A 27,693-nucleotide genomic window follows, 5' to 3' on the forward strand; every position below is an offset into this window, starting at 1 on the left:
TAAATAATAGACCTATATTTACTGGTATAATAAGGAGGGTTATGTGTCTTACCACAGTGTGTCTTCTTACGCTTTACTGTAGCTTCATTTATCCGTAGCTTTCATATTGTAACAAAGTTTGGGCGAGTACTTTTACTACTCTTAAAAAAAATAATAATAATTAGCCTTCAGAAGCATTTTATTAGGATTGCAATTCAATCAAATCATCTTCGTTGAACTTCAAAACAGTTTCTTACTATTTTTCAAATATGTGTTTTCATGTATAAATTATATACAAGTGATGGGAACCTTCCAGAGCAATTTAGAAAATATTTTAAAGTAAATTCATGTTACTTAACTCGTCAATTTTCACCTTCCTAAAGTTCTCACTTTTAAAGGTCTTTAATACATCCTCTTTAATGTTATAAAAATGTATAAAATTTTAGTGCCGTTTTATGTAAAACATATGCATTAAAAATTTATGTAAAAAATGCATTAAAAATGCATTTATGTACCATATAAGTTTTGTTTCTGTATTTGTAAAGCTGTGTTTGTTTGTTAAGGGTTGTGTGAGTGCACTCCCTGCTAAAACTAGCTGGTTATTGAGAAGTTCTGACCTCTTCTTTAGTTGACTAAAGCTGTAACAAACTTGATAGGCTACATCGAGTTTAAGTCAACCATCCAGTGTACCGGTAGGCTGGCAACTCCCCAAGCAAGAATGTCATTGTCAACAAAGTAGTAAAACCGTATACTTTTATTCCAAAAATGTCAAACAATACTTGTTAATACAGAGCATTTCATCATTACAACCACCCCATTCACTTTGTGTAATTTCATGGAACAAAGTCTTATTTATGCTAAATTCTTACCCTTTTGTTAAACTGACAATCCTACTTAATGACTATGCATTATCCATTCTCACCTGAACAAGTTACACATATCCTTCTCCATTGTTCTTCAGCAGCAGTCCTTCAGCAGCAGTCCTCAAGCTCCATGGGCCCCAATTGTGCAAAACAACTCAAACCATACTTCTAAAAATCTCATTTTTAAACAAACTAATTGGAACTTCAAAACTACATCATGTATAAAAACTGTAGACAAATACAAGAGGCATCTGCTAGCACATTCTATGTATATTTTAACATTCAATATCTTTAATTTTATTAAGGTCATCTTGCAGTATCCAGGTGAAGAAAAAAAAAAAAAAAAAAAAAAAAATGCATTTTCTATGCGTGTTCTATGCATTTTTGGTTAATGAAAACAAGGAGTTTAAGAGTATGATGCCTTTATTGTGCCAACTTTATAAAAAAAAAGTAAGCTTCCTTGAAACCCTCAGCTTAGTGTATTTGCAAGTATTTGTCTAATACTGGTAAATATCTGAATGCGGTGTAACCAGTGTTGGGAAGGTTACTTTGGAAATGTAATAGGTTACAGATTACAAGTTACCCTATTTAAAATGTAATAGTAGTGTAACTTTTTTAATTACTTTAATAAAGTAATGTAACTAATTACTTTTGAGTACATTTTGATTACTTTTATAAATTTCTAATGAATGTTAATTTGCAACTGTTAATCATCTTCAACCATTTTACACCATGCAGGTTTAACCTTACAGTAGTGCTCAATACTGTCAGACTTTCACCATCCTTCATCACCTGAATTAAGATGATCACATTTGAACACATCCACCACACAATCAGACTTTAGTACTGCATTTTACTTAGAGATTGATCTGAAGTTCAAAGCAGATTTAAAATCAAAAGAAATAGTTTATAGATACTGTTTTTGAAACCAAATCTTTGCATAACTACAGGCATCTAACTGCATCTAACAATGGTTTGGGGAAAAATAGTTAATAAAAAAATAAAAGCATATACATCAACTCAAATACGGTTATCTAATAAGCATGTGTCCTATTTTGTGTACTAAACTCCTGAAACATTGGTGTCTTTTTGAAACACTGCTGTCTCAAATAAAAATCTGGGGAAGTCGTGGCCTAATGGTTAGAGAGTCGGACTCCCAATCGAAAGGTTGTGAGTTCGAGTCCCGGGCCGGCAGGAATTCTGGGTGGGGGGAGTGCATGTACAGTTCTCTCTCCACCTTCAATACCACGACTTAGGTGCCCTTGAGCAAGGCATCGAACCCCCAACTGCTCCCCGGGCGCCGCAGCATAAATGGCTGCCCACTGCTCTGGGTGTGTGCTCACAGTGTGTGTGTGTGTGTTCACTGCTCTGTGTGTGTGCATTTCGGATGGGTTAAATGCAGAGCACAAATTCTGAGTATGGGTCACCATACTTGGCTGAATGTCACTTCACTCACTCACTCTTTGTATATGATATGATGATAGTTTCTCAAAATAAGTAAAAAATGTTCATGAAGTGACTGTTCTAGAGATTAATTTCCATGAGGGGTGGACTGGGAAAAAAAATAGGCTGGGAAATCTCACACTCATACACCCACAACCCATTCTGAAACATGGACAAACCTATTTTTTTTTTGGACCTGAAAAAAGATTTGAGTTCTCTCCTGAACTGCACCTTCACTCCCATTATCCACCCATCTCTCTCATGACTTTAATACTGAAGATTTTTATTTGACTTTTACCATGTTTTGTAAGTGCAATTTTGTTTTTTTGGCAAATGAATTACCACTTGTATTTATTTTTACTACAAATTCCATGGTTAAACCACTGTTAGTGCCATACCATGGGCTACATTAATTTTCCTAAGGGTTGTGTTTTTGTATCCACTAGCTCCCCCTAAACCTATGATAAAATATGATAATTTGTCTGCTAACTTACTACTGTAACGTTACAATTGATAATAATGACGTCGTTTAGCTATACAGTATTTTGAGTGATTGCGAGCAATGTGCTGCTGCTGCTTGACTAAGTAAACAAAGACAAAACTACATTAGCATATTTACAGATGAAACTGACCTGCACCTGAAACCCTGAACAGAAGTGTCGCTTCTCTGCTCCAGCTGTGCGCTTACACAGTTCACTCCGGTCTCTCTCTCTCGCATTGATTACTCGGAGTCTGATCCAAACCGTTCGGCGGAGGCGCGGAGAGCGCGCGAGCCCAACCATTGCCAGTCACGACTAACCGATTCATGATTTATTAGAGATTTAATTATCGAATGGCGGATTCGGAAATAATCGCTTTAGTATATTCGGCCTGCAATTATACAATAACAATATTAAAGTAGAAGTCCAAATCGTCTGCCAGGCCACCGGGAATAGTCCCGGTTCTCCCGATGTCCAGTCAGCGCCTGATTTCCACAGACACGCAGAACGTGCAGGATTCATATTCAGTCTTTTTGCGGCTTAATATTCACAGACATCAGTCCATATCGGGTTTTGATTCAAGTGTACTGACCTACTTTTGATTTATTCGTCCAAAATGTGGCATATTGCGTCCGCGTTATAGGCTGAATTCCATTTTTATGACTGGATTCTACTAAAATGTTTTCCGCATCTCGGATATTATGGGCCATATGTCTTAGTGCAATTTGGGAAAGAAATAAGCTGTATGTGGATGTTTGTAAATATTCAAATGTAATCCTCTTTGTAATCTTTACAATTTTCATAAGTAACTGTAATTTAATTACTCATTTTTTCTTAGTAACTGTAACTGATTACTGTTACATTTATTTTGTAATTAAATTACGTAACGCCGTTACATGTAACTAGTTACTCCCCAACACTGGGTGTAACGTACACATTAATGTTTAATAAACACAAAAGAACATGTGAGATGTAAATTAATTAAATTTTAATATTTAATACAATCAATATTTACATAATTTCTCAAAGTAGATCATATCACATGAGTTGTAACTCTGAGTGCGTGTAGATTTACATTCAAACATTTACCACAGTTACCCTGCAGCGATGAGCAAGCAGCCATGAGGCTTTTCCCAAGGCTCTGGATGGGTTGCACAGACAGCTGAGATCCACCGAGGAGGATCAGCAACCTGTAAAAGTCTCCCAAAACACACATGCATCCGTTGGCAGAACAATGCATGCACATTTCTCAGTTATTACACTGCGACAGCACGCTACTGCAGCGCTCTTACACCGCGTACACAAAGGGTGGAGCGTGTTTACCTGCTGGCCACATGGTGGCGGCCGTGCTGGCGGCGGGGCGTGGTGTACACGTCATCACGCAGCAGTGACGCAGAGCGTTCCGCCTCCCTGAGTTGGAGTCTGCGCAATGCTGTGAGAACAAGGAGAGCCGACAAATGAAACCACATTCAACTCGTAACATATGCAACTCAAAAGCATTGTGTTGAACGCCTTGGCTTCAATACACATTGTCTGATACGATTTCATATTTGTACAGGGCTAACAATGAAAGCACTGTTTCAACGCACATATTACTGTCTTATGCGTTCACGGCTGCCCAGTCGACTCATTCCGACGAAGTCCAAGTCAGGTTTCGGAAACACGTCAGATTTCATTCCTGAAGAACACGTTCTCGAAGTCTCTCTGTTGGAAGTCCAAAGATCTGTCGTAATCAGAGTCCGACATTGAGAAAACGCTCTCATCAGATGAGCCATTAACGTTACTCTGCGTTGAGAAATCACGGCTTACATCACAAACATATGATAGGTCAGTGTACACCATGTCCATTAGATACTGCGTTGTGTTTCTTGGTGCCATGGCTACAGACGGTACGTGACTTTGCTTCCGCGTGACGCTAACGTTAGCTGTAACGTTACCGTCGACACGGTCCGGACTCAGCTGGGGTCTCCTGGCCGACCAAACGCGGACCTTCCGCTTCCTTTCTCCCATATTTGCGCGCAGAAAAGTCCTCTTTGATTTTGACCACTTTTTCTTGAGATCAGACGCGGCCTTGATGTCCTTCTGGAAGTTTCCTTTCATTGTTGTAAATTCAAGACACATTACCAAAAAAGGTTAGTCTTTGGTTGCCAAAAAGTAAATGATAAAAAAAAAATCAATGATCTAGTGGTTAAAATAGAAAAACACAAACTTTAAAGTCCCCAAGAAGCTCACGCTACTTACTCTCCAACGATCCAAAAAAAAGTGGCTGAGTAACGTGTGTCTCACGTACTTAAGGAACTTACGGAAGTGACGTTTTTCGCTTTCAGCGAATCAGCTTTCACCTTGTCTTGTTCGGCGCTGTTACTTGCTGTTGAGTGGCGCTCTGATATGAACACAGTGCCCCGTTAGCAACTGGTGGTCCTTTTCAGCAAAATTATTCCAGCATGAAGAAAAATAATTTGTAACTTTATAAACAAACGTATGGGCCTAGACTACTGAATAGTTTGTGAGTCGCCACACTGAAAAGGGTCAATATCTAAGTCAGTCACGAATTGTTTATTTATTGATTAAAATGCTTGGTTTGACATAAACATCAGGCAATTTTGCATATTTCAGATGATATAAAACTCCAAAACAGCATGAAATGGCACTGATGGTCACAGCCTGATCAGAAAACGATCTTGTATTTCACGGCGCTGCTTTTCCTTTTTTTCTGTCCGAACGTGCTAGACGGAGATGTTTGACCGATATCTCATAAATAGGTTAGCATTCTAAAGAAATGTCACAATATAAATGAAACATATTATAATTATTGTTGAAAAGCACTTAAAAAGGTGTCATCTTTTTTCATATTCTTTGTGAAAACGCCCTTTTAGTTTGAGACCATTTGTTCTGTGTTAATTTACATTAGGTTCGGCTACAGTCACTGTTTGGGGGAGATTTGAAAAATCACTTTTTGTAGTGAACAACATTTCTAACAATAGCAACCCAAATATGTATTTGTCCTTCGATATGTGTTGGTTATTTCCCAAACAAAAGTGGTTTGTATTGTACACTGAAGCTCCATGTAGACCGCTCCCAGACGTAAACACTACGTCCATGTTGAAAGTGTAAACATCTGCTTGAACCTGTCTCTAGAAGCTCTCTGCTGCCATCTTTGTGTCGGAGATTGTTAGGAAAATAAAATACATTTATTTGCGGAACAAAACTTAGCTGCGTCTGCCTTTTCTCCAGAAACCCACCCAAATGTGTGAGATGTTTAATATTTTGACCCTACATACCAAAGCTCTCTCATTAAGCAAAGTGTCTTGTTTGTATCGAGGGGCGTGTTTGCATCTCTGCACCGCCATGTACAGTCCAATACAGCACCGCCAGCAGTTTTAGTCCAACAGTTTCGGGACTCGAGTTAGTAAACATGACAAGTGACAATGTAAAAATGAAAGAGAGCACATCTGGTCCTATATTAGTGAGTATGTGCTTTTTTTGTCGGTTCTAACTTAACGTGACGAGACAGAGACCACGACAGTTGACACAAAACGGGATGCGTTTCGCCTTCCTAGCGATGAAAATATTATGCTTTTGGCTGAATTTGTAGATAAACACATTTGTGGTGCTTTAGTTTACACGAGACATTGTTATAACACACAGTTTTCCTATATTACTGTCTGCTATAAAGTAAAATATCGACTAGAAGTTCCTGGAGGATTCATTTGTAGTGTTGTTTTTCTTTTAGACGCATATACCGCGATTCAGAAAGTCCACTCACTGCCCCCCTTATCAATGCACGACCCGCTGCTGTGGTCCCCATTGCCCCTTTTGCTCTGAGATTGTATTTAAATCTACCAGAAATTACAAATTAAAACTGCATATGACAAGACATTTTAACAGGGCAGTTTTCCACGATGGTGCGTATATCTACAGTGTGTTGTTCTTGAATATATCTACGTATTTTTCATAATATACAATTTTTCATGCTGTAGGTTTTTCCATCAATGTGGATTTGACTGTCGACCATCACTAAACCATTAATTCCCCTTTCTGCGAAACTATAGTTTTACGAAAAAAAAATGATTTTAAGTCATTTTATTGTCTGTAAACAAGCACATCCTAAAAGGTAGAAAACAAAGGCTTTCGTTAAGATTTACAATAATAAAGAATGTTTGTTTCAAATATTTAATTCTGCTGCGATACGATATGAGCAAACCAACAGTGTTGTGCATATCTGCAAAATGTTTCCATATTATTAATGGTTTACGGTAATATAGACACTTTAATTACATATTTATACACTACGTTTTTCTCGGACTTTTTATATTGTGATTTCACAGCAGTCCAGTAGGTGGCGGTATACACACTCGGACCGCCATGAATCAACAGCAGAAGAAATGAACGCAATCCCTCCATCTTCTCTTCTAGTGCCCTTCGCTCGTGCACTAGCGCCATGAGTAGCGCACTTGATGACTCAAAGACAACAGACGCAAGTATGGACCACGAACTTTACACTGTACAGAGTCCCTCTGATGACATCAAGGATGGCCCAGATCATGCAGAATTCATTTATAAAAGTGAGTAGCAATTAATTGTATGCATTTAAAGTCCTAATGCATTTAATCAACTGTTTTATTTTAGCAGTTCAACACTGAGCTGGCCACGTAAATGGGATGCATGCATTATACAAATCACGTTACCTACCGTTATTAATATCTGCATTTGTGATTATGTGTGTGTATGTGCTTCAAGTGTCAAATGAAGAATTCGTTAGATTCGTGAAGTTGCGCGTGACCAATGACTCACTTTTCACTGGAAAGAGAAATTCTTCAACTCTGGCTTATAGGTAAACCAGTCACCACCAGCTGACAGTTACACATGCATACACACACATTCAAGTCTTTGCACCTATAAAGAAGCATACAGTTGATGTTTATGCCAACAACCTGCAGAAATTAGTGTGTAAAGTCTGCACATCTTTCTGCCATAGGGCCATCTTGAAAGAGCTGGGTCTGCAGAGGGAAATTTCTGCCAGCCAGGCCAGGAGGAAATGGGAAAACCTTAAGATGAAGTATAAGGTATGCTAATGTCCCACAGGCCCCCAGCACTGCACATTTAGGATATTGCCCATAATTAGCACCCCTCATTCAACTTATAGATTCAGGACTCCATGAACCTTTCAGTCTTCCGATAGTGTATATAATATATTTTTTTAATTAATTATTAGGTATTACATATTTTTATTATATTTCATAGTATATTACAGATACATTTATGCATTTGAATGATTGCATTATATACATAAATAATAACACACATATAGTAAATATATAAGTAATTATTTTTGTGTTATTATTATTATGTGTGTTATATACTTACAAATAACAGCAATTAAAATTACACAAAAATAAGGAAATAAAATATTGAGAAAATCACCTTTAAATTTGTCCAAAGGTAGTCCTTAGCAATGCATATTACTAATCAAAAATTACATTTTGATATATTTATGGTAGTAAATTTACAAAATATCTTCATGGAACGTGATATTTACTTAATTTCCTAATGATTTTTGGCATGAAAGAAAAATCTATAATTTTGCCCCATACAATGTATTGTTGTCTATTGCTACAAACATACCTACTTATGACTGGTTTTGTGGTCAAGGGTCACATATGTAATTTATTTTAATAAACATAAACATCTAAACTTCATTAAATATCGATATTATAATTATTTACACACATACTGTGTTATTACACTGTACAAACCTGTCCTCATTTGTAAGTCGCTTTGGATGAAAGCGTCTGCTAAGTGACTAAATGTAAATGCAATCTGCATGATTGTGCACTTTGCTCACTATTTAAACTGTTTGTACCTGTTTGTACCATTGTGTGTATCAGGAAATGAAGAATCCCCCACCTGGCGTCTCGGTGAACCCCACTAACTGGCCGTGGTTCTCCCTCATGGACGACGCCATGGAGGGTAGACTCGTGGGAAGTGAAGTCACTCTAGACACTTCTACAGTGGGCGACGACAGCGAGTATCGGCCGAACAACACCTCGCGCAAGAGGAGCAAGAGAGCGCGTGAGCCAGACAGAAGCGAGATCGAGCTGTTCGTCGAAGAGGATGATATGATGTCTGAAGAGATGGGGCGAGACAGGGTCGAGCTGGACAGAGACAGGGACGAGATGGAGCAGGAGAGGGCCATCCTAGAGAGCGACAAAGCCGCTATTGAATATGAGAGGATGGTCCTGGAGCGGGAAAAGATGGTTTTAGATCGAGAAAGAGCAGGAGTGGAAAGAGAACTCGCAGCATTGGACCGAGACAGGGCCTCTCTGGAGAGAGAAAAGGCCGCTGTGGAGAGAGACAGGGCTTCTGTGGAGTACATCCGAGCTCAGCTGGAAAAAGAAAGAGCGATTCTCGACAGAGAAAGGGCAAAGCTTGAACGAGAGCGTGCCATACTAGAGCAGCAGCGTGGGATGGAAAAAGAGGAGCAGACAGCTAATTTGAATGATAATACAGAAGGAACTGATACCTCGATTCCTTTAGTGATGGAACCAGCTTCCTTAGAGAGGAGGCAGAAATTCCTCAACCTGTTTGAAAAGCTCATTGAGAACTTCTAAAATGGAACTGAATGTTCTGAATGCGAACCATTATGTATATGTTATTATTTTTGTACACCTTCTGTTTGAAGTAAAACCTTTTTCTGTTGCCAGAAGTGGATTGTGCTGTCTTACAGTGATTGGTTTTGTAATGTTAATAGCTATGCTTGTTTAAGAGAGCGATAAGTGTTGCTTTCATGCCTTTGAAGCGAACAATGAAAATGTTAAGGCACCTCTGTTTTGTAGAGGTCATCAGAAAACTTTATTCGTTGTGATTATTTCCATACAAAACACACAATGCTGAGCTAATATTTACCCCCCAGCCATTCTCAAACCCCTCAGCTAATACAACAGTTCTGAAATGTTCATTTTGAAGGCCTTTGGTCATAACAACAGCTTGAATTGTGATATACCAAAATATTGCAGTTCTTGTAAAAAAACAGAAAACAGCTTATATATATTACAGTACAGACTTTACAGCAAATTCATCGTTAGACTGCTTCTTTTATTGCATTAGTCAAATTTACCTTTCAAAAAATGAATTGAGCGCCAGCTTCAATTAGGTTATGCTAATTATGTTAAACATTGGTTAAATTCTATATGAATATTAACAATATTTCATTTACAAAACAAACATATTTAAACAATTCGGGCTGGCTATTGCAGCTAACCCCAGACAGGCAACCAGTACAGCACACAAAAAGAGGGTTTTTGTGTGGTTTGGTTCATATTTGCACTTTCCTCAAAGGTTCACTAGTATTTGATAAATAAAAAAACTTTCGGAGTTATGCATGGTTCTCTGTTTCTCTAAAAGAGATTGTTTACGAGGCTAGACACATGTGTTTGGGAGACGTCATAAATCCAGATATGATTACAAACCACCTACATTATGAAAATTATGCACTGTGTAAAAAGGTAGAAACACAAGCAGCGTAGAGTTGGAAGTGTCCACCAGAACTCCTCTGAGAGTGTGAGTTTATGTATTTCTGCCAACCTCCTTTAAAGACAGCCATTCATATCCAAGTGTTTGCTTGGGCCCAAAGTGAAAAAGAAAAAAAAAGGAGAGAGGGGTACACACAGAGGAGTTTTGATGCATGTGCATACGTGTGAGTTTTGTACACGTGCATTTGAATGTGCGTTTTCTCAGCTTAAATAAGGGCACCAATGGGGATACGTGGCAAACATATGTAGGCCTGTGGGGTTCTGCTGAGGTTGATGGGATTACCGTCCAGGCGAACGTCCTCAAGAGCATTGCGGATGTAATTCAAGTCATGTGGATTGCAGAAGGTGTCCTCATGCATCATTTGGATATTGTTATTCTGAATGAAAAAACGGAGAATGTTTTCAATGTAGCATTCAGCAAAGATGTCAATGTTCATTAAAGAGCACTAAGTAGATCACCAGGAAGACTTCTTAAAAGTAAACTAGCTCTTTAAATTAAAATCTATGGGTAAATGTCAATGTTTCAGTTAGGTGGCAAGTGTCATAGATGTCCACAAGGTGGCGCTAGTGAGGTGGGAGTACAGGTACCTGTAGGTGCAGAGAGCGCAGACTGTCAGGCAAAGGAACCGGGATGTGGTCTATGTTGTTGTCTGTCAAGTAAAGGTAAAGTAGCCCTGGCATGTCCTGGAAACATAAAAGATGAGCTGATGACAATTCTATCAAACTAAATTATCTAAGGTACATCAACACATCTAGTAATAGCAGCAATTCCCATAGAAAGTGGACATTTTTTCTGCTGTCTGGTTTTTCTCTAATTTAAATGAACTGTAAGTTGTTCCCTCAGGTCTGGATGCACAACAGTAGGCTATCACAGGATCAAGGAACACTATGCAAGGAAAGCTTACAAAAGAATGGGTTAAAGGTTGGATAATGCTTTGTTATTAAACTCCACATTATTGCTTTTTTTAATACCTTGAAAGCTTCTCTCTGAATGCCAGTGCTGCCCAGGTGGTTGAGAGAGGCATCAATAAGGATCATAGAGTGTGGCAGAGCAGGAAGTTGTCTGATACTATTCTCTCGTAATACCAACTCCTCCAGAGCAGGAAGGCCAAAGAAAGCATCATCATCAATCCAGGAAATGCCATTGTTAGTCAGATCGATCCTCTTTAATTTATCTTTATGACAACAGAAGACAAAAAGACCATTCACTCAAGTTCATGAAAACATCAAATTCATATTTTAGCATCGAGCTAACATTATCAAATGCTGCTTAAGCTAACAGATCTGGTTATGAAATGTTATGAGACAAACTGCTGTCTATATGAACTCTAGGCTTCAAGTAAACAGTAATTGCCATTTGCAACCTATTTTAATTCAGTAATCTGATGTATTTTTTCTGAAACCAGATATTAAGCTAGAAAAACATTTAGTGCTGAGATTAATTTGATACATTATTATCAATTTCATATCGACTTGAATTAAACAGTGACATGATTAAAACATTGACTGTCCCTTTGATGAAACACATACTCAGGTTGGCGAAGCTAGACTTGCCGATCCTAGCAATTTTGTTGTAGCGGGCATAGAAATGAGTGGTTTCTTTGGTGAGGGGAGGAACATGGTCCAGCTTCAGGTCATCACAGTACACAGATCCGACCAGGCAAGTGCAGAGCAAACAGGTACCCATACCTTACCACCAAATTAACAGGTGGTATTCAGAAGACAAACACAAATACACATTAAAACACAGAAACTGTACTGATGCATATTCCTGTGGCCACCTGTTTGGAGACATGATGCAAATAGTTTTTACACTTTTGTATCATATTGTTAAGTGACTAAAAAGGTTACATGAATGTGCTGTATCCAATCCTGCTCCCATAGGGCCACTTTAGTGCAGACACTAGGTGCTTTTGCACCATGTAGTTCTAGGAACTAGCCAGCAGGGTGTTTCCTGGTTTCATATGCACCGGCACCTGGAACTCTGAAGTGGCCGACACCAATCTCTTTATTCAAGGCATATACAAATGTCAACAACTGGTGAATGTACGATGCCTTGATCTGAGTTGTTTTTGTTGTGTGTTGAGGGGTTTCATGATAATGAAAATGGAATGTAAATGCACATTGAAGAGCATGAAAATCAGACTAAGGATGTACTTACACCTGTCCTGTTTGGTTCGATTGAATCAAACTCAAGTTTGTTTCCCCCTTTGTGTGCATATCTTTTGGGCATGTGTGAATACAGCATTCACACTCGGTTCCACATCAAACAACTGTACCGAGACCCATCTGATTAGGTTACACACAAATTCTGGTATGGCTGAATGCATGAACCATGCAATGAATGGATGACTTTAAGCACACGTGTGGTTTTGTTTATAGTTTCTGTTTCAAAAAGGGCAACGTGAAAGCAAACAGCTCCAAAAAATCAAATAATAATAATAATCAACATCGAATTTGGTCCAGACCAAAGCAAGTGGACTTTCCTGGTGTGAATACACTCTAATGTCCTATGACAACTTGCAGTGTTAGATATCTTCGAGGCTGAGAAAAGAACACAATGCTGCAGACAACAAGTAAATGCCGTTATTGTTGTTTTCCATGTTCATGGAGTAAATATTTTTACACTGCTTTTTAAAAATGCTGGGTAGCTGGTGTTTTGTATGCATTTGGCCAATTGCCATACATGTATGTCTCTGGTAGTTCCTATTGAACTGTTTTAGACCCTACTCTAAAGTAGCTAAGCTAATTTTGTTCCCCCAAACTGAGTTTTTACAACTAAATACGTTCCTAGTTCCAGCTGTGTGAACACGCTAAATAGCAGGAACTTCCAACATTCATTCTAGGAACTTTGGAAAGGTTACTCTGGGGTGAAAGCCCCTTTTAGCGCCATTACCCAAGTAAACACACCTAAACTAATCAAGGTCCTCAAGAGGACTAAAAAAAACTTACAGGAAGGTGTGTTGGAGCTTTTCAGGATAGTGGCCTTCCAGGAGCAGGATTGGACACCTCTGCACAATATTGCAGAACAGAACTTCATAGTGATATGTAGGTATCTCCGGTAGCAACAGAACTTCAGTAGAAATACTGAACAGGTCTTAGAACTACTCAGGATGCATATTATGAAATAATTTCAGTTGCCTTCAGAATTATTAAATACAGGTGAAATACTGACCTGTTGTATCTATGTCAATATCAGGTACCCCAGTCCCCTCCAAGGGAGTGGTCGGGGTAGTTAGGAGTATCTCCTCCTCTTGTTAAACACAACAACATGAAGGTGTTAGGTGACAGATTAGCACATGGACAATGGCACAAGACAGACAGTGAGTAATACTGACACTGAGAAGTTATAATGATTATTATTGTTATAATGAACACCAAAGCAAATGAACATACATTTAACCAAGGTTAGACAGTTAAATTAAATATATGGGTGTCACAGAGGGAATAATATCAGGGGATTGGTAGAAAATGCTTAGAGCCTAGAATTGATGGGTGCAACAATAAGTTCAATAGTGATTGTAATTCTTGCTAAGCTTTTTCTTAACTATTCTTCTAAACATAACTCTAGTAAGTTGTAACCAACACTACCAGATTTCATAGAAGTGTGTAGTATTGATATCATGGTACTGACCTTTATCTAAGTCGGGTATTAATATTTCGGTTGTGATGACTGGGGCCTCAGTCACCCCAGACTCCTCTGAGCTCCCAGACTCTCCTGATTCCAAAGTTACCTCAGGCTGTTTAGACTCTTCGGGGACCCTAGGCTCAAATTCAACATCAAAGGGTCCAGGCCTTTCAGGGACCTCAAGCACCACAGAGATCTCAGGCTCTCCAGATGCATCAGGCAGCCCAGAGATCTCAGGCTTTCCAGATGCCTCAGGCGACCCAGAGATCTCAGGCTCTCCAGATGCCTCAGGTGACCCAGAGATCTCAGGCTCTCCAGATGCCTCACGTGATCCAGAGATCTCAGGCTCTCCAGATGCCTCAGGCGACCCAGAGATCTCAGGCTCTCCAGATGCCTCAGGCATCCCAGATGCCTCAGGCAGCCCAGAGATCTCAGGCTCTCCAGATGTCTCAAGCAGCCCGGAGGTCCCAGAATCTCCAGAAACCTCTGGCACCTCAGAGACCCCAGACTCTCCTGATCCCTCAAGTACACCAGAAGCCACAGGCTCTCCAAGAACCCCAGAGGCGGAAGGCTCTCCTGACAGCTCAGGTAACCCAGAAGCTCCAGATACCCAAGAGATTCCAGACTCTCCAAAATCCCCAGAGGCCTCGTGTGGAATGTTTTCAAGCGTCAAGTGGAGCTCCTCCTCTTGTGAGAGACAAGGTGGGGTAGCAAGAAGGAAATTAGCCTCCTCAAAAGTAGACAAGATAAAAGCAGTGCTGGCAATGATTATGAGCTAACCATTTTGGATAAAAATTTTAACAGATACCAAACTATTACATGGTTGTGAATTACAGATCATGATTCCTTGCTTTAAAATCCTCAGGAAATCCCTCGCCACCACGTCTAACAGGTAGAGACCATAAATTGTACTCCATCCACAGAAAAACAAATATTGTGCTAAAGTAATCAAGACTCCTCTCAATTTATACTATTTAAAAAAATAAAGGGACATCTAATATGCACCATTTAAAGGGATATAGGGCATAAGGTTACTGCCCCAGTGACAAGCAGTTGTACCCCTTAAGATACAATTTTAAAGCATTTCTTTATTCTGACACTGTAAATATATAAAGCAAACCAAAGTCCTGAGTACTGACCTCCACCTGAGATCAATATTATGCCTGAACCAAAAAGCCCAGAGACTCCAGAACCAAGGTCCTCTGAGTCCACAGAACTTGATATGTCAACATAGTCCCCAGAACCTCCAGAGCCCAAAGGCTCTCCAGAACCGGACCCTTTGTCATCAAGTAAGTCTCCAGAGCCCGAGTCACCAGAACCCGAAATGTCCCCAGAAATCTGAAGGATGTCAATGGGCGTCAGACGAAGCTCCTCCTCTTGTTCAAGACAAGGTTAGGTGTTAGAACAGTTATTAGAATTAGAATTACACTTAGAACCATACCATATGGAGTGGTTCAGTAAGTGAAGAATTTAATATGATGCACAAAAAAGCAAGTTAACAAATTATTAAAACACATTTAACCAATCAGATTGCCAGTTAAATGGAATGACAGGGTGATGAAATGGTTGACAGGCTGGTAATAACAATTAGTAGTGTGTGCATTTGTCGATGAATAGTACAGACCTCCCTGTGCACTAGGGCCCATCAGAGTCCCGGACTCCCCAGAGCCAGATGGAATAAGCTGAGGCTTTATGGGTAATTCATTGTCTTCACTCCCCTCAACTTTCCTCCGTTCTTCATGCTTCACATGCTCCACCTCCTCCTCTTCTTCTTCCTCCAATGAGGCATGATGTGAAGGATCAATGTCCTCATCGGGTCTCAAGGTGCCAATCTCTATCTGCAAGAAGAATTTAGGTCAGTATGCTGTACTCATTTTTGTTATGTTATAAACCCTAACAATGCCTTTTTGGACTGCCAATGGTTTAAATAATAGTGGTTTAAGCATGCTAAAGCAATTTAAAGTTCTGGTTTAAAAAGACTCCAGAAAACAAGTAGAACATGATTATCTCACTCTGTTAAGGCATCCAATACTACTCCTGGAAGGAGTACATGAGTTTAGCTCCTACCCTGAATAAACACAACTGAATCAACTAATCAAAGTCATGATGATGACTAAAAACTTCAAGGTAGATTTGTTGGGGCAGATTGGAACTAAAATCTGCATGATATTTGCCCTCCATGCATAGGACTGAAAACCCTTGAGCTATACTGAACTGATTCACACCACATATAATTTAAAAAATTGCAGACACGTTAACACAAGTGATTGTGACAGAAACAGTTTCAGTAAAAGGAGAGCTTCAGTAAAAGGTGTTACTCAGCAAATGGCTGTCCCATTAGAAGAGAATAGGCTTTTCACTGGTATTGCCCTATGCATTCAAAGTCTTCAGAGTCATCCTCTTCCTTATAAATGCTAATTGTTGGAAGGTGTGAGACAAATTACAGATCATATTGATGTGCTGATTTTTAAAACTATCCATTTTTCATTTCTTTTACCCTGCAAATGTTGTAATGTTGGCTAGTGTTATCAGCTTTTTTTATATTCGATTCCACTACAATCCAGAGTGGGGAGCTGTGAAACCATCCACTGTCTCATCTGCAAGCAGCTGAAATTCTCTAGAAATGGTCCTTGTGGAACCAAGACATACATGGTAGCAGAAAAATACATATTTCTGCACATCTTCTTTTACGAGTGTTGAATTAAATCCAGAGATGTCTCTCGGTTGTCTCACCGATTGGCCAACTTGAAGCTTTCATACTAAATAATATTTAAAAAACAAAAACACCATTATTAAGCTATAGAACAGTAATTTCATTCAAATACACTACACTATTAATTTTGTCAACAGTCAGATATTACGGCAAATGGCCAAAATATATGCTGACAGTCCATAAACCAACAGGCCTTTGAGAGGCCTTGCTTAGAATATGCTTGCATATTCATACAAAAAACCTAGCTGAACACACAAAGCCAAAGGCTAAAGGGATGGCTAAGAGGAATCAACCTTGTGTAAAGCTATAAACAGTGCTTGTGATTCACAAGCCTGTCAGCATTTTGTTCTTCAGACAAAAAGAGTCGACAAAAGAGGATGTTATAAATTAACGTATATTGAATAAATGTTGTTTAAGTTTGAAAGTATCTTTTTTTGTTGTGGAAGCAATGATACAATTTGATTTATGATTTTACATAAAGGGGTCATTAGATTTAACTGAAAGTTAGTTCTCTGTCAAGGGAACTTCGATATGCGTCCTCTGAGGGGACACTATGGGGATCACCTCGTCGTGACCCGTGTCTGAAGCATACTTTGAAAAACGCCAACGTGTTGGCTGGCGACAGCCTCTGACGTCACTACCAGCGCGACTATAAATACGCGCCCGTAGGACCCGTCACTTATCTTCTTCGTCTTCATTGACTGTTTTGTTTGAAGCGTGCATCTGAGAAACGACCAAAACGGTAAGAGCGATCTATTATTGTTATCATGGCATCCACTAGCAAGGCGTTTAAACAGTGTGTGCATCCGTGTCAGCGTTATTAGACACCTGATGACACACACACTCTTTGCGTCTCTTGTTTGGGCGAAGAGCACGCGCGCGATGTCCTCGAGGGGAAAATCTGCGCGCACTGCGAGCGTTTTTCTGTGAAAAAGCTCCGCTCTCGTTTGTCTCTCTTTTCGAGGAAAGAGGGACAGCCATCTGGATCCCGCGGCTCAGGACCCGCCCTTGCCGAGGCACGGAGGAGAAAGAGCTCGTGGGGATCACAGGTGGATCTCGCTGAGGAGTGTAGAGAGGGACTTTTCCTTTCACACTCTCTGGCGGCAAACGAGAGTGAACTTCAGGAGGAAGATGCGTTGTCATTAACCCATTCTGACACTGAAGTTAGTGCTCTGCTGGGTTTTACCCAGGAAGAGCAGGAGATGTCTGAGAGTGGCGAAGAAGCTGAGGCTGAGCCTTCTGCGTATGGGGAGCTGTTAGAGGTTATGGATCGCGCCACGGCAAAATTAGAAAAATTAGAAAAGTAACGTTGCGAGGTCGCCTCGATGAGCGTTATTTGTCTGACCGTAGCCCTCCAGCCCAGGTGAGCCTTCCATTCTTGCCTGACTTACATGCAGAAGTCGAAAAGGAATGGAAGAGGCCGTTTTCCTCTCGCATCCATCGGTTTCAGCATACGAGTTATGCTAATATCGAAGGCATGCACAAAAACCGCTATGAGAGGATGCCCCCTGTAGAAGAGACGCTGGCTAGCTATATCTCTGTGGGGGAAACGTCCTCTCTTAAATCTCCCTCTTTGCCATCTAAGCCCCTCCAGGATACATCCCCCTTAAATGGCAAATCATACGCGGCAGCAGGTCAGGATGTGGCTTCGTTGCACACGATGGCGATGCTTCAGGCTTACCAGGCTGACCTGCTGAAGGACCTGGATACAGGCAAGGGCCTTTCAGCTGACCAGGTAGCCGAGCTGTGCCACACCACAGACCTCTCTCTCCGGGCTACCAAGCAGGCCGCCTCCGCCATGGGTAGGTCTATGGTGCCCATGGTGGTACCGGAGAGACATCTGTGGGTGTACCTGGCAGACATCGGGAGGGAAGAAAGGGGGTTTCTTCTCGATGCTCCGGTCTCGCCTTCTGAGCTTTTCGGTACCTCCATCGAGATGGTGGTCGAAAAGTTCAGGGAGGCAAGGGCGTGCTTAGCTGCCTTTAAATCCTTCATTCCACGAAGGTCCAGGTCTGAGCCCGAACAACAAAGGGGTCCTGGCCCATCTCGATCTGAGGATCGGAGATGGGCGCAGAAGGCTAGTGTCATGGCTCGCACTCCTCCCCCGCTTAAGGGCAGGGGCAAGAGGAATCGCGGGTCACGGAGAGGTAAGCAGGGTCTGAGGGATGTGATTCAGTCAAGGCAGCGTCCTCGTCCGGATCGGAGTGATACCTAGTAGCTCTGGATGTTTTTAACCTCTGTTTTAACTTCTGTTTTTATCCTCCCATGCCTAATTCCCCTGTAGCCACCAGCTCTCCACCTGATCGAGGTTAGGTGGAAAGTTTCTCACATAACAGTCTCCTATCCTGGACCTATGATGTTCTGGTTGGTTCTATGTTCATAGTAACCACCTTACTGACGGTCCGGACCAGAAGGGGGCGCCCCGTAAGCGGGACTCCAGTACAGGAGGGTGGGTGAGTACGTAACCCTTTCTTTATCTGCTTATGGGTGTTATGTTGCTGGTGGTTATATGTCTACTAACAAACTTTGTGAGTTTCCTTTACAGTGTTCTGGTATTAGGTGGCCAAAGATCACAGGCTTTCGACAGGCGGCCGCGCTGCATGGGTTCTGCCCCCCCCCCAGGGCGCGACACCCACCGCGGAGTGGGACCCGCGTGTGGGAGGCAAGCTCTCTGCGGTTGTCCATCCCACACCCCCTCCCGAGGAGCCTGGCTGATCGTCAGAACTGGCACAGCACTGCGGGGAATTTCATGAATGTCCGGCCAGGTCACCCTGAGGGGCCGCCTAGCGCATCCGGGGAGGTGGTAGTTACGGAATTCTTCTGTATGCACTGCCTCAGGTGATGCTCTCCTCGCTTGAGGGTTGGAGCTCGCCTCTCCCGTGCGATCCAGCGCCTCTGCGATGCTTAGGAACCTTTCTGTACACACGCTAAGCCTGTGTACTTTCTCAAAACCACATGGTGGTCAGTGTGCACGTGAACACTTTGCGCACTGTCTGAAATCCACGTAAGTGGTAAGTGTGCACGCAAGATTTCGTGCACTTTCTGAAATCCTGTACGGTAGGGGTTACGCGCTCCACTGTGATACACCTCAAGCATTGCTTCCCTCAACATGAGGGGCTGTGTGGACGTACTGTGGGGCCTCTCTGAATGCGAGCTCCCACATACTGTGGTTGTCAGGTAGTATGCCTCACCAGGCCTCCTTGGAGGTTTAGCTCCCACATACTGTGCGTTTCCACTAAAAAGCGAGCTCCCATGGTTTGTGGTTGTCAGGTAGTAGGCCTCACCAGGCCTCCCTGGAGTTGAGTTCGAATAACTTTCAGTTTCCACTTAAGGTGGTTATCTGGTAACAGGTAGTAGGCCTCTCTAGGCCTCTCTGTAGGTGAACTCCCACATATTGTGGTTATCAGGTAGTACGCTTCACAGGCCTCTCCGAAGGTGAGCTCCCACATACTGTGGTTGTCAGGTAACCTTTCAGTACACACGCTAAGCCTGTGTACTTTCTCAAAACCACATGGTGGTCAGTGTGCACGTGCACATTGCGCACTGTCTGAAATCCACGTAAGTGGTAAGTGTGCACGCAAGACTCCACTTCGTTCTCTTTTTTAAGATGATTAGCCCTGGGTTCCTTGGGCTTCATTCAACCAGTGTGTATTTGTTATACACCTCGAGCATCGCTTCCCTCAACATGAGGGGCGGTGTGGGCAATTCTCGTGGTAGTTTAGCATCGCCCCCCTTTTTTCTAAAGAAAAAGGGTCGCCTATGAGCATGCTGCTCGGAGCTCGGAGTCCTCCTCTCATAGGAGACTGAATGCTCGGTTTTTTCATCAGAGCGCTCCATTACTACATACTGTTTTGAGATGCACTGTGAGAGCAGACATCCTGCTGAGGCAGGGGCTGAGGCTCGGGGAATGGCGCCTTCGCACCAAGGTGTAGAAGCAGAGTCAGGAGAGGTTGGCCAGATTTGGGTGGATCGGTTTTGCGGCTCGAGAGAGCATCGCCCTATCCCTTCTGGCTTCCTCTGACTCAGCCAGCTCTATTGGGGCTGGACGCCATGGTACAGATGTGGCCGAGGCTTCGTCTGTACATTCCTTCCTCCAATTGTTCTGCTTCCGGGCCATTCCATCTACGAGCTGCTCTATCAGAGTGCCACGAGAGCCCCTCCTTAGAACAGTATTTGTAAATCCATGTTATGGTAAGTGTGCACATGAAGTCTTTGCACACTTTCTGAAATCCACACTGTGGTAAGTTCGCACGCTAGTACTCTGCGTTCTTTCTAAAATCCTATATGGTAAGGGCTTCGCGCGGCTGCTTCGTGCCCTTTCTTGAGTCAGTTAAAGCCCCGTTCATCTTGGGCACCACTCCACCCAGGTATCCTCTGATACCTATCTAGAACAGGGTGCCGCTACTAGAGTACTGTTGGGACAGCTCTTTCGGCAAGTTTTTGCGAAAGCTAGCAGTAGCCCCTGTGTGAAAGGGTCAAGACTTGGTAGAAGAAAGTGCTAGGTTCTTAGCCGTATCCCTTTAAAGGAATCTTTTGCGATTCCAAGCCTTCAACTCTACCCAGGGCCAGGGCCCTACAGGTAAGTTGGGTATGTAGCTTAGGCCTTTGGCCATAAGGGATAATGCCATAGACAGCCGTCGAACCATCCCAGGGGCAACTCTTAGGTGAAATGGTAGAGTTGGTACTTAGTGTTTGCCATGATTCTGGTCTGCACTCCCCTCAGCATGGCGGCGTGGGTATACTGTTCCCCATAGTGTCCCCTCAGAGGACGCAGTTCGAAGTTCCCTTGACAGGGAACGTCTCAGGTTACGAATGTAACCATGGTTACCTGAGAGGGAACGAGACACTGCGTCCTCTAGCTCCCTGCCATGCTTTGGACGCAAGCTTCACGAAGAAGATAAGTGACGGGTCCTACGGGCGCGTATTTATAGTCACGCTGGTAGTGACGTCAGAGGCTATCGCCGGCCAACACGTTGGCGTTTTTCAAAGTATGCTTCAGACACAGGTCATGACGAGGTGTTCTCCATAGTGTCCCCTCAGAGGACGCAGTGTCTCGTTCCCTCTCAGGGAACCATGGTTACATTTGTAATCTGAGACGTTTTATTTTTTTTATCATGCTGGGACTGATTTGCAAAATAGAGAAAAGCAAGCTTAAAACTTTCCAAATATACATAGATTGTATTGCAACTATACATAAAGGATTGTAAGCTTTCATACTTTTTGTTGGCATAGCTTATGCTTTTCCAGAAACCTCTAGAACAGGTATATTGAGTATATTATAAGTCCAAACTTTAGAGCCCAAGATTCATATGGCATCAGGAGGAACATTTCAGCAGTCACTCTAGAGAGAGTAATATAAATACACATGCACATACATTCTATGTCCCTGTTCATACATGCATTTACACAGACAAATACAGGCATGCACCTAAGGCACCTAGAAGCACTCTTACATGTACAAGCAACTTCAACTTAAGTTGTAACAGAGTCTTAACATGTACTCAAATAGGTAAGACAAATTTAGTCAGTTTATTTACATTTAGAAGTTATAACAGAAATCAAAATAAACAACAATTCTGAAGCATTTCTTCTTAACACATCTGAAACAGTTCCTTTCTTAATAATAATAATAATAATAATAATAATAATAAAAACTCTCCAGATGATGAAGAACAACAAACATTCCCTCACTTTATGAAACATTCATAATATCCTGAAGAGTTGAAAATGAAGAGCCTTACACATGGAAAGTGAGTAGTAACACACAAGTGTGCTTTTGATTGTGGGTTTAACTACATAACGTTCACATCAGGATCAAGTTTAGCCTCTTGGCTTCAATGTACTTCTTCTAAAAACCCACCTTGGTTTGTGCCAGTCAAACATAGTTTTAGCCCAACTTTTTTCCATGCTGAAGATGATGAACTGGTTGTTGTTGTCTCATCGTTTTACTTAATACATTTCTTCATACCCGCAGCTTAACATCTGGCTATTAAACCTCAGTGTACAACTCAGTTTACAACAACATTTAATACAATAAAGCGTGTAATGTAAATGTAGTTTAAGAATTGACAACCAACTAGACAGAAAACTTGATGCTTTGAGCTACCACCAATGATATCATTGTGCATCTAGGCAAAAAATATCAACTAAAGGGATAGTTCACCCAAAAATAAAATTCTGTCATCATTTACTGATAGTTTTTTTTCCTACTATGGAAGACAATGGCAACCACCGAATGTTTGATTACCAGCAATCTTCAAAATATCTTCTTCTATGTTCAACATAAGAAAGCAACTCATACAGGTTTGGATCGACATGAGCTGAGTAAATGATGACAGAATTTTCATTTGTGTGAACTATCACTTTAAGTGAAGAAATTTGACAAGCACAAGAATGACTAGTCTTGTACAACTATTGATTTTGAGTGTATTTCAGTACAGTAAAAACTGCCAGTGTCTGCCACTTATTCCATAAGGTTGTGCCAGTGGAAAATTCAGCTGAGAACATTTCACATTCAACAACATCTGGTCTGTCCATAATACCGATGATATGTCCAAGAAAAGTATTTCTTACATTAAAAAAGAATGATAAATCAGTCTGACACACTGAACTTTGTTGCACCAGTATGACTGGCAGTTTTTTAAACAACGTACAAGAACCAAAACTAACCTTTGAATGCAAATTCAATCAGCAAATGCTTTGTGTCATAAATAGGTTATTTACTGAAAATGGTGGTTCTTATGAAGTTTCTCTTCACTGAGAAGGGACGAATATTTGTATGCACAGCCGAACACTGATCTGAAATCAGAGAGGATGAGTAAATACAGGCCCACATTCCCTCAGTGACCGACCCTGAAGCACAGCAGCTGGGTTAAAACCGGTTTTTAAATGGAAATCATAAACCAAAGACTGACATAGCTGGATACTATTATCCCCAGGAACATTTGGATCAGCAGAGCAAATGAAAAGTTGTCAAACACCCTGCAGAAATACATTCCTGCATGACTATTAGAACGGAGTCCAATGCTTGAACATTAGCCATTTCAACAGACTAGTGGAAACTAATGAATATGCAGAGGGAAAGGAATCAGCAGGCACGGTCCAAATATGAATAAGGCTTGAGTCAAACACTTAGATGAGACATAAATTGCAAAACAGTTTTACTTTTACTTGCTTGTTTGAAAGGAAAGAGTTCATGTACTAATGCCATACTCCTTTATGGAAAGTAAAGCTGCAAAAATGGGGTCATCCCGATATTAATGAATGACTCTCTCACCTGTGGTTCATCAATTCCATCATAATAATCATAGACATCATCGGTATCCACATTCAGGTCTAAATCCACATTGTTGTTGTAGAATTTATCTAGTTCTGCTTGTCGGACGTATCTGCGGGGAGAGGCTGCCACCACACACAGGACCAGGAGTCCCCACATCAACCTCAGCGTTACCATCTTCCTGCTAGACATAGAATCAGATGGATTAATGTCTTAAAATGTTAATGTAGAAGAGCTGCACTAGAGTTAGTAAGCAGAGGACATGAATGGCTGGTTGAATATAGTAACATAATCAGTCCACAATATATCAAGTGACATAACCTTATAACATTTCTTATATTTGTTACCCTGGACAACAAAACCAGTCTTAAGTCGCTTGAGTTGCTATATTGCTATATTTTATTGCTATATTTTTAGCAATAAAAAGTGGGTAAGTTGTGGCCTCGTGGTTAGAGAGTTTGACTCCTAACCCTAGGGTTGTGGGTTTGAATCTTGGGCCGGCAATACCACGACTTGGGTGCACTTGAGCAAGGCACTGAACCCCCAACTGCTCCCCGGGCGCCGCAGCATAAACGGGTGTGTGTTCACGGTGTGTGTGTGTGTGTGCACTTTGGATGGGTTAAATGCAGAGCACGAATTCTGAGTTTGGGTCACCATACTTGGTTGAATGTCACTTCAATAGCCAAAAAAAAGAAACCTTGTATGGGTCAAACATATTGATTTTTCTTTTATGTCAAAAATCATTAGGATATTAAATAAAGATCATGTTCCATAAAGATATTTTGTAAATTTCTTACCATAAATATATCAAAACTTATTTTTTGATTAGTAATATGCATAGCTAAGAACTTAATTTGAACAACTTTAAAGGAGACTTTCTCAGTATTTAGATTTTTTTTGCATCCTCAGATTCCAGTTTTTTTAATAATTGTATCTCGGCCAAATATTGTCCAATCCTTACAAACCATACCTCAATGGAAATCTAAAATTTTAAAATATTGACAGTTCTGACTGGTTTTGTGGTCCAGGGTCACATTTGTGATAATTGAAAGAAATATATATCACACCCTCAGGAGATAAATTTAAATTTTGTGACTAGAGGCATACATGTCTTAAAGATCAAGGATTTGGCTCACCAAGTACTATTTATACACATCCATTCTTTTTTTGGGGTATATACATACATATTTATTTTGGGGTACATAAAAATCACAGCAAAGATAAATTAAAAAGCAAAATTCCAATCAATAGTCTATTGTTACCTTCCTTGCATTTACATTGTCTGCATGGTTCTGTGGGCACAAGTATAAAGATGTTTTTGTGGGACCCAAATTTTTAAGATTGGGTAACTTAGTGTTCATTACAAGGGTTTAGACAGTAATACTGAAATATAAACCTCTAAAGTCCTTAACTCACTTGCAAGAGCCAAGAAGTCACCACCTAACGCAGCAGCCGTTTAGAAAGCATTCAATGACTGCTTTGTGTGTTAAAGTTGAAAGGTGACAGGTGAGATGCATGACATCACAAAAGGTTTCTTTTTAAACATAATGATGACATGTAAATGTCGCTATGGAAATGTTCTTTATATATATATTATAAGTTCTATATGGTTCCATGAAAAACCTTTAAAATCCGTTGAACATTTTCATTGCACAAAGGGATTATTTAGATCAATAAATATTCCATACAATAAGACTTTTTTTTTATAGGAACTGTTCACTAAAAGGTTCACAAATCCATACATGTTGAAAGTAAGTAAAACATCATATTCACATTGTCATTAGCTGACCCAGAGGAAATCTGCAGATGTTTTTCCATTGTCTATGCTAATTTTGGTGGGAAATTCTGCTGACTGGATAAAAGTCTGGGATTAGAATCCACATGGCCCTATTCATAAGTTCTTAATAACTAACAATGTCCATATTTCTTTCTCATATTTTGAGAAAGAAAATATGAATGATAAGAGGCTCACAGGAAAGCAATGACCAGCTGGAGTGGAGGAAGAGCAAGGTGTACTAGATGGGCAGACCATGGTCCTCGGGGTGAGACGGAGAGAAAAAGAGAGAGAGAACTCTGACAGAGTCCCTTTATGAGTGTCTGACTCTACACTCAAGTTCGAAATTCCACCGAGGTTTGTGGACAGCATGCCAATGAGTTACAATCTCCCTCTATCTCTATTTCTTTCATACACATACATATCCACGTAACTCTCCATGAAAGGCTATTTTGGGGCACAGCTGCACTCTAGAAACTGCTGCATTTTTAGACATAAATCAGTTCCCTGTGGGTTTCTGACAGCCAATCAACACATGCAATCACATCACATCATGAACAGAGATTACATAGTGGTAATATCGATTAGAGTTGCAAACTAGTTCAGTCTGTATCTATGAAAGAAAAATCGTCTCACAGTAAAGCTTCAGTGTACCAATGTCTGACAGCTTCATCTAGGAAATGCTGAAAGAGGGACTATCCTGCACACAGAGCTTGGCTTTTACACACTCTCAACAGTGTTTGCAGTGCATAGACCCCGTGTGAGTATGTGTGTGTGAGAGTTAACTATACCAATGTTGTTTTTGGCTCTACCCGACAGCATTCCACATACTCATTGATTTTACAATTTCTTCTTCTCTAGTGGTTCTGCCAATATTGCCAAATTGATGACTTATTTACTTCCAATAAGTCAAATTGCATAAATATATACACACACTGTAGCTTAATTAGACTCATATTACATGCATATCTGTTAAAATCCATCTGTTTGGCTATTACCAATATATCTAATCTGAAAAATTGTAAGTTTCTATAATATGGCCCTTGACCTGAACACATTTCCAATGACCAAACATCTCTTGTCTGTAACAGTATTTACAGCTCTCCTATCACATTTTCAGCAAGTAGTCATATTTTTATTGATAAAGCTTAAAAATGAAATAAAAAGCTTTAAAAAAAAAAAAGCTTTATCAGCCACACAAAACAAACCCTGTCAACAAGAATGACGTCATTATCAGAAATTTCAGAAAGATGATGGAGAATGGAAGTATTATATCATCAAGCCAGAAATCCACAAACAAAAACAGAAGAAGAAAAAAAATAGCCCCAGTAAAGTCAGTCATGTGTACTTGAACTATTTTAACATAGCAAATGTGCATTACTATTGTAAGAACTACAAGATTCATTAAGAGCATGGTGTTCAACCAGTCATATACAAGACAAAACTGTAAAAAATGAAAGCCTGAGTAAAGCCAGTGAATTGCATTTTAGCTTTTTTAGCTTAGCCAAGTACCACTGAGGCTAAGAAGCAGAAGGGACCCCAAGAAGCCCTTAGGTCTGGTCCCTGCTATAAAGCATAGCAGAGGATTTAGAAGAACATACAGTAGAACCCTTACCTCTTTCTCCTCCTTTCCCAAATGGTCCTGTTCTTCAGCTCGGACAGGCAGAGGGTTGGTGGGCCTGGCCAATGGAAATGGGTCACTCACGGTGAGTGTGTATCTGTGTGTGGATACTTCTGGGTGTGTGCGATGTGTACGTGTGCACACACCTCCCAGACCCGTGTGCCCTACCTGTCTGTATGCGTGAAGGTAAGAAGTGAGACTGAGAAAAGGGAGAAATCGAGTTTTGGTCGCATCTACAGCAGCGCCCACCCCATACCACACTGCATCACACACACACACACACACACACACACACACACACTGAACGGACACAAAATTTGCAAGCTGACAGACCCCCAACTGCGAAAATCCTTTAATCCCTTACAACCATCTTTCTTTTTTGTTT

The 27,693-nt window shown here is 40.9% G+C and overlaps 2 protein-coding genes and 1 long non-coding RNA gene across 8 annotated transcripts; 1 reads left to right on the top strand and 2 right to left on the bottom strand.

The window, feature by feature from the left end:
* Positions 1-3,690: 3,690 nt before the first annotated feature.
* Positions 3,691-5,105, bottom strand: LOC132105759 (uncharacterized). 2 transcript variants are annotated; one of them, XR_009423993.1, is made up of 3 exons: positions 4,574-5,040; positions 4,354-4,487; positions 3,691-4,196 (listed from the first exon to the last, which is right to left on the bottom strand). It is a non-coding gene; the product is annotated as an uncharacterized LOC132105759 (long non-coding RNA). The 2 variants fall into 2 exon arrangements; XR_009423994.1 differs by having other exon boundaries at positions 4,354-5,105.
* A 998-nt stretch (positions 5,106-6,103) lies between these two features.
* Positions 6,104-9,614, top strand: si:dkeyp-38g8.5 (uncharacterized protein LOC568385 homolog). The gene is made up of 5 exons (XM_059511138.1): positions 6,104-6,230; positions 7,181-7,329; positions 7,505-7,598; positions 7,743-7,830; positions 8,653-9,614. Exons 2-5 carry the CDS (start codon positions 7,206-7,208, stop codon positions 9,373-9,375), a joined length of 1,029 nt encoding a protein of 342 aa, XP_059367121.1. The 5' UTR covers positions 6,104-6,230; positions 7,181-7,205; the 3' UTR covers positions 9,376-9,614.
* A 470-nt stretch (positions 9,615-10,084) lies between these two features.
* epyc (epiphycan) lies at positions 10,085-27,663 on the bottom strand. Of its 5 annotated transcripts, none has more exons than XM_059511134.1 (10): positions 27,297-27,644; positions 23,914-24,090; positions 15,549-15,762; positions 15,064-15,300; positions 13,931-14,611; positions 13,472-13,549; positions 11,827-11,985; positions 11,269-11,471; positions 10,885-10,980; positions 10,085-10,673 (listed from the first exon to the last, which is right to left on the bottom strand). In XM_059511134.1, exons 2-10 carry the CDS (start codon positions 24,088-24,090, stop codon positions 10,503-10,505), a joined length of 2,016 nt encoding a protein of 671 aa, XP_059367117.1. In that variant the 5' UTR covers positions 27,297-27,644; the 3' UTR covers positions 10,085-10,502. The 5 variants fall into 5 exon arrangements, with proteins under 5 accessions (XP_059367117.1, XP_059367116.1, XP_059367119.1 ...); XM_059511133.1 differs by having other exon boundaries at positions 23,914-24,097; positions 27,303-27,643; XM_059511136.1 differs by lacking the exons at positions 13,931-14,611; positions 15,064-15,300 and having other exon boundaries at positions 23,914-24,097; positions 27,303-27,616.
* Positions 27,664-27,693: the final 30 nt, after the last annotated feature.

This window comes from Carassius carassius, chromosome 26, assembly GCF_963082965.1.
Source record: "Carassius carassius chromosome 26, fCarCar2.1, whole genome shotgun sequence".
Classification (NCBI taxonomy): domain Eukaryota; kingdom Metazoa; phylum Chordata; class Actinopteri; order Cypriniformes; family Cyprinidae; genus Carassius; species Carassius carassius.